General features: G+C 40.3%; 1 protein-coding gene across 1 annotated transcript; it reads left to right on the forward strand.

The window, feature by feature from the left end:
- The first annotated feature begins 577 nt into the window (after window positions 1-577).
- eloal (elongin A, like) lies at window positions 578-5,671 on the forward strand. The gene is made up of 11 exons (XM_069144813.1): window positions 578-655; window positions 1,543-1,599; window positions 1,691-1,803; window positions 1,908-2,808; window positions 2,886-2,982; window positions 3,061-3,228; window positions 3,317-3,414; window positions 3,847-4,027; window positions 4,533-4,647; window positions 5,232-5,338; window positions 5,528-5,671. The coding sequence occupies exons 1-11, from the start codon at window positions 578-580 to the stop codon at window positions 5,587-5,589; spliced, it is 1,977 nt and encodes a 658-aa protein (XP_069000914.1). The 3' UTR covers window positions 5,590-5,671.
- Window positions 5,672-7,239: the final 1,568 nt, after the last annotated feature.

Consider the following 7,239-nt stretch of genomic DNA (forward strand, 5'->3'; position numbering starts at 1 on the left):
ACATTTATCTGCTGTCCCTGTATATAAAGTTCAAACTAGCTCCACCTGCAGATGCTACAACAGCAACTGCTGACACACTGATTTTTAGTATTAATAATCTAATGATGTCATATATGATCATTTATATATTTTCTTGCTAATACTACTGTTTTTATGCAGGGCTTTGGCTGGAATCTTTTTACACTGTGTAGTTGTACTTTCACTTATGCAGAGGACCTGAATATTTCTTTCACCACTGAATTGTTTCAGTATTAGCACGTCCGATTTTTATTTCTTATTTCAAGGGGTGATATATCACTCTTTTGTTCGCCACATCTCCGTTCAAGGCCAGAAACATTGCACGTAATACTGTGATTTTGTAGCAACAATATGCTATGTTCATAAGCAACAATGACTAATTTGGTCATATTTACTTGCACGTTTAGAATTATTTGTTATAATTAATATGGGTTGTAATTTCTAAATCGTTTACCATTAGACTACATCATCTCTGTCATCGATTCCGCCCATTATAATTAGTGTCATCAATGGGCGCGCGCTGCCCGGTGTGTGAGGCGGCTGCACGTGAATCACCGTGATGGCCAGCAGCTCTGATGTGGTGAAGAAAGTCACGCGGTTCAAACTTCAGCTCTCAGACTCAGCAGAGCCTGCTACGGTAGATACTGTGTGGATTCATTTCATTATTTAATAAGCAGATCTGAAGGAAGAGTTTTTGATTGAATTTAAAAAAAAAAAAAAAAAATTATTCATGGTTTAATCCCGTCAAATTTGTCGCGGTGTTTAGAAACAAATCAAACACCGACTGTCAACTCCGATGGACAGCAGATCCTTTCATTTATTAGCCGTTTGGTCTCGACATCAGCTGACAACGACCTGCTGTCACATCAGACGCCATGAAAAACTGTCAGTCTCCTCAGACTCTGAGGACTGAGATTGTGTCTGTTCTCGGATCCCGGGTCATGTGGATCGACGCTGGTTCAGTCATCGACATGCGCCTCTTTCACGCAGCACTTTAAACGCCGCTGTGGGGGTCAGGTTGTGTTAAATGGGAGGTGCTTTGGTGCTAAAATTGGCAACTCCTCCAGTTGTTCAATTTATGGCTGCTGTCCATCATCAGTGAAGGTGGGGGCGCTCTGCTCGCTCAGTTTTGCCTGTAGATATATTCCTTTTTTTTTTTTTTTTTTTTAAATCAATGTTGATGTCTTCGGATCGATTTAAAATAAAGCAATTTTAAATGCAAAAGTTGAAAAACAACTTAAGCTCTTGTAAAGACAGTTAATATTCAGTATAACAGGCAGCAATGGTGTTATCCATTTATAGTTCAGTAAAATGAGCAGGCTAAGTGGGTGTGTGCGGTTCCCATACATAGCTTCTGCTCTGAATGCACAATCAGCAACTGGTGATCCAAAACCAGGACTGCCATATTTGGCATGTAAAGTTTTCTTACCCAAACATGCGTGAAAATCATCTAAAAGTCTTTAATGCAGGGCATTAAATGCAATATGACCGGGCTGACTAATATGTTTATTGCTCTTTTCCCAGGTAGTAAAAATCTTGCAGAAGCTCAAGGATCTGGATATCACATTTGACATTCTCGCTGTGAGTCTCTGTTGCAAAGAGTGTATTTTCTGTTGCTATGTCTATGAATTTTTTCATTGACTGCATTAACACGTGTTTAAATATAAATTAGGAAACTGGAATTGGCAAAACAGTTAATTCCTTGCGCAGACATGATCAGGCCGGAGAATTTGCCAAGTCACTCGTTAGAGGTTGGAAAAAATTGATCCCTAAGGAATCCACAAGGTGAAGTTGCTTTATTTAACTGTCCATTGTATTATATGACTGATAAAAGTAATTTCTACGAGTATATGTTTGACGTCTTAATCTTGAATTGTCCCTTCATGCAGCCACGAAGGGGATGAGTCTGAGAGTGTTCCTGTTAAAGATAAACTAGATGACCAAAGCTGTCCAGATGATGGAAGTGTATCAGTGGAAAATGTAAACAGCAATTGCTTAACATCTCAAAAGAAGGAGCAGGACTCTTCAGATGAAGCCCCCTTCAAAAAAACTAAGAATATGAAAGCAGATTCAGAGAAAGAACAATGTGAAGAGCGGCAAAGAAAAACAGAACAGAACAACAATCATAAAAAAAGTCAAGAAGACCAGAACATCTCTCAGAGCGACATTTTGACAAAGAAAATTGAAATCCAGCAGGAAATGGACAACTCGATGAAGAAGAAATGTCAGAATGACAGAAAGCCAGCAGAAAATGAAACTTTGCTTGGAAACAAAACCACCGAGGACACTAATGAAGAATTCAGATTTGAGAGTGGGAGATCTGTTTCAGAGAGAGAGACCAAATTAAAGCCAGACAAAGAATCTTCAAAGGAAAGCAAAGAATATTTTTCCTTCGAGTCCAGTGGCAAATGCTCAAAAATATTAAAAGTGGCCAAAGATGGCACATGTTCAGGAACATCGAGGAGCTCGGAGGCCCAAAAGAGAAATAGGAAAAAAAACGATCAGGAGAAGCTCTACACTTTAAAATACAAACCAGAGTCTAAAAATAAGAGCCATTCAAAACACAAACAGGCTGCAACAAAGCACGAGAAGAAGCAAAGCACCAGCAACCACGACGAGCCCTCCATGTCTTTTGAATCGTACTTGAACTACGACGTGAATGTCTTCAAGAGGAAAGAAGCATCCGGAGTGAAAAAACCTGCAAAAAAAATCAAGAAGGGGATTAAAGAGAAACTGACAAAAGATCCTGGCATGCAATCTTTCAAGTCACCTGCTGCCTCTCCACTAAAGGTATATTCAACAAAGACCTTAAAGAGTGCAGGCCATGATTGATTGAAATGGATTAATAAGACTTCATATGTTGTCAGTTTCAGGAGTCAGTGATGCACCTGATTGATCTTCCTTTACCTGCTGCTCTGCCGGAGTGCGACAATCCCTCCAGTGTTGACTACATTGAAAGGAAAGGTACTGTGTGCTTAACAAACATCGCTTTAGTTTTTCCACACTGGTTGTTTCATTCTCGACTATTCTTTGGTTTTGAAGTTGAGAAGGAGCCTGACTTCTGTGACGTCTCTGAGGAGTCCCCGGTTTTCACTGGTCAACGACTCAACAAGAAGATGCAAGTGTACTCCGGTGCCAAGTCCGCCTTCCTGCCAGCCATGATAAGTTTGTACCAACACTGCATCCGCACGCTGCAGAACAATATCAACTGTGAGTACAGTGCAGAGAGTGTTGATTCAAGGCTCTGAGGTGTGTCTGTGCTGGATCTATATTAATGTGCAGGGGGATCTCTTCTCAGTGCTCTATGAAACCGGTGGAGTCCCATTTGAGCTCCTCGAGCCGGTGCTGGAGCGGTGCACACCGGAGCAGCTGCTCCGCATTGAAGAATGCAACCCAGTAAGAAGGAGACTTATGAATAGATTCACTGCAGACACGCACTTTGTGGCCACTTTATTAGGTACACCAGCCTAGTACTGGGTTTCAACACCCCCCCCCCCCCCCAACTTTTGTCTGTCAGGAGAACAATACGTCATGGTGTTACTGTCATCCAAACAATGTACACACGACTAGATATTTGAATTGAGCCGTTTACGGCCTCTTATTGATTGCGTAGTGTAGAACAAAGTTTAGCTGAATAACTGAACCTCCTGTGTCTGTTGTCTTGCATTACATGCTACAACGCGCCACATGTGGAGAGGCTTGTTGTTAACGGTGTGCGCGTCACTTTATTATGAAATATTTTGTAGATTTAGTAAAGCTAACTTTTGTACACTGGGTTGAGATTAGAAACATTGTAAAAGTTCTGAAGCGTTGAGTTTTTCCCCACAGATCTACATCGGAGTGACCGACCACCTGTGGGGAAAACACTGTCAGAAGGACTTCAAAGAATCCAAACTTCAAGAGTATGAGTCGTGGAAAGAGATGTACATCAGGCTGTCTGAGGAGAGGGAGAGGAAATTTCAAAGGCTGGCAAAAACTATCGTCTCGGCACACTCTAAGAAACCCAAAGGTGGGTGCCGTACACTGTTAACGACTGTACCACTTCTAAAAGGAACACCTTGACATTTTGAGAAATACACTTGTTTTTCTTGCCGACATTTAGATAAGAAGATTGTTACAACCTTTGTGTTTGTGCGATAAAAAAGAAGCTGTAGCTGATAGCACGAGTTAATGTTTACCCAAATCTGAAACTATTCCTTTACAAATGAAAATGGATCAATAGTAGTGTAAGTACATAGAAAACAAAGCCATAATCATACAAACAAAACCTGCCCGGCAGATTAAACCTACTGTCCTGGTTTTAAAACACCTTTTTGGGTAGAACAGTCTTTGTCTTGTACGTCGCTGTCCAAAAATGTTTAGTTTCATCTGTCGTTATGTAAAGTAGAAAAATAGTAAAACATCAAAGTCAAAGGGCAGATTATTATATTTTAGAGGTACTATATACTGTTGGAACATTTTTTATTTAGTCCTTATGACTACACTGACACTTTTTTTTTTTTTTTTTTTTTTAGGTCGGCAGGTGAAGATGGCATTTATTCACACTGTTGCCAAGCCACCGAGAGATGTGCGAATTCAGCAGGAAATTCATGGCACTGCTGTTCAGCAGCCTCAGCAGCCCAAGTGCAGGTGGGTTTCAGCCCCCCAAATACAGACACAGTTCAAGCTTGTTTTTTTTTTTCAGCAGCTCATGAGTAGTTTTATTTTATTCCCTCATTTATGTATTCATGTCATTTATGTTGTTTTCATCGACGATTACGTTCACAAACAAACCGAAGACTATACGAGCCTAACTGGGGCACTGATGTTTATCTTTGGCCAAACATGAACACCTGCTCTGCTCCTCTCCCGCATAAAAGCCTGAAAACAACGTGATCGCTGAACAACAACAGCAGCTTAGCAGGGTCGTAACCTGTCACAGACTCGTGTGATAACAGTGGACGAAATGCATTTTGGGCGAGCTTAGCCAAACACAGGAATTGGAGCAATGTGCTGTATAAACTGGTTTTATTCTGGTTGGAGATGGCCTTGGGTCCTTTTGTTGTCAACTGTTGCCACATGGGATGCTGTGCTCACCAGCTATAGTGTAGTGCTAGCATTTAGAGTTAGAGGGGCGCTCATTATGTCATTTTTTTTGTGTGCATTGTTTTTGAAGTACCAATTCTATCAATCGAGTTCTGCACGGTGCTGTTGACTGTTTCCTCTGTTTCCAGCGTCAAGGTTCAGGACAGGCAATCGAGGCCGAGTTGTAATGAGCCCAGCAGGTCCAGCAGCGGCGGTTCAGGGGGAAGCAACACACAAGACCCTCGCAAAAAAACAAGTGAGCGAAGTGCTATTAGTTTTAATGTCTTTCTAAACCAGCCAAATATTCAGTCAGGTGTTTCTTTAAATGCAGTCATTTCCTTCAGTGATCGGGCTGGAGGCAGGACAAATAGATTTAACTTAAGTACAGTAAACCTGATGATTTGTTCATTCAGATGTTTAATATTTGTTGTTATTGTCCTCACAGGAGTCGCACCCATGATGGCAAAGTCCTTAAAGACGTTTAAGAAACAGCTGGGACGCAGATAAATGCTCTTATATGATTTCCAGCGTGTGGAAGAGCAGAAAATGTACTCTATCGTTCATTAAGTTTGGACAGTAGTAGGCCTTAGTTCACTTGTGATTAATTCTTTGTTGTTTGTCTAAATATTCTGACGACACGGCAATTGTTTTTTTTTTTTTTTTTTTTCTGTCTTCACTATTAAATGGACAATGAAGTCAGCAAATTCGCTTGCCTTCATATTTTGTCTCAGCCTGTTTGAGCTGAGCAGGGCCAGCCAGTAAGTTATTTAATGGGATGTGGCTCCCTCTAGAGGAGATGAAGAGGATGGTTTCTGCTAGGCATGAAAATGCAGATCGTCACAATTAATGCCAGTGTTTTGACATGAATGTATTTTTGTTAACATTCCCATTAGATCTTCTAAATCAAACTTAAACTGAAATATAGCTTTATTGCTCCTGATATAGTGTAGTGAGTTTATAATGTTTTTCATTGCAAAAGATAACAAAAGGATCATGAGCGGTTCTTTTAGTTCAAGCTGTTTGTTCAAGACAAACTATTTTGAAATTATGTCACTAAATTGTTTCACAATGAAAAGATGACAGATTTTTCTTTTTAGTCAATTTACTGTAATCCCTATAATAATGTTGTTTTGAACAAAGGCATCTGCTGTCAGCCACTTCTCAACATCCCATCCTGTCTATTTTTGTCCTTTTTTGGGGGGATAGGTTTTAACAACTGTTTGAGGTACAGACTTCAGCGCCTCGTGCAGCAGCCTGCGAAGACTAAATCATGAATCTGGCTTTATGCTTCATTTATTAATTTGAGATGAGCTGCCATTTTGTCAAATGTGCTTGTCTGGAGATGCACAATTGGTAGATTTTAAAATTAAAAATGTGTTGGATTTTGTCCTTTTTTTTTTTTCTTTACTTGTGATGTTTCATAAGGTGAGAGTAGAATTTATAGGTTGTGAGAGACCAACTTGTTAACATGTGGCCACACTTTTTTACCTGATAAAACACAGATTGGGTATTAAAAAGTGCACATTCACATTTTCACACTAGCTAATACTCCAATAAAGGCAGACAGCTATGGGCTTCAGTCAGAGCTGCAGCCCTACTAACCTTGGAGGGAGTGGTAACATGACCTGATGGTTAATGAGGCAGTCTTTCCACCAGAGGACCTCAGCCTGCTGGATGCTGAATCTGACCTTTAACATGGATATAATCAAAGTAAAAAAAAACCAAAAACATGAAGGATCATTAGAGGGATTACATGGCATGACGTGATTGTTTTTCATTTAAAAAAAAAAAAAAAGGAAATCAAGGCAACATATTGCATGTTTTGTATCTAAAGATCTTAAATGATCAATGATGCAGGATGTAATACGACGGTTCATACTGACATCTGCACAAATTGATCAGGGTTTGGACACATTCCTGTTTGTGGATAAAAAGCTGAGGTGATGACCAACGACTACCGAGATGCCCCACAAACCTCAGGTTCACCGTTGGTCTGCGGTGCATTGTGTACGTTTATGCAACATTACTCGAGTTCAATATTAACTGACACAAGGACAAAATATGGGTCAGGCTTGACTTCATCCTGAGGAAGGTTCCTGTGTCAAAATCCACCTGCAAGACCTTCATTATCTGTGCTCAGATTGTGTTTACATGGGG

This window comes from Embiotoca jacksoni, unplaced genomic scaffold (assembly GCF_022577435.1).
Source record: "Embiotoca jacksoni isolate LCO1_2020_lvr unplaced genomic scaffold, fEmbJac1.0.p SCAF_12, whole genome shotgun sequence".
NCBI lineage: Eukaryota > Metazoa > Chordata > Actinopteri > Embiotocidae > Embiotoca > Embiotoca jacksoni.

What these genes read in the sequence shown, in the direction of transcription:
- eloal (XM_069144813.1), top strand. Translation starts at nt 578, where the DNA reads ATGGCCAGCAGCTCTGATGTGGTGAAGAAAGTCACGCGGTTCAAACTT. An exon ending in ATCCCTAAGGAATCCACAAG is followed by an intron (nt 1,804 to 1,907) that starts GTGAAGTTGCTT and finishes CCCTTCATGCAG; the next exon opens with CCACGAAGGGGATGAGTCTG. An exon ending in GCTGCAGAACAATATCAACT is followed by an intron (nt 3,229 to 3,316) that starts GTGAGTACAGTG and finishes ATCTCTTCTCAG; the next exon opens with TGCTCTATGAAACCGGTGGA.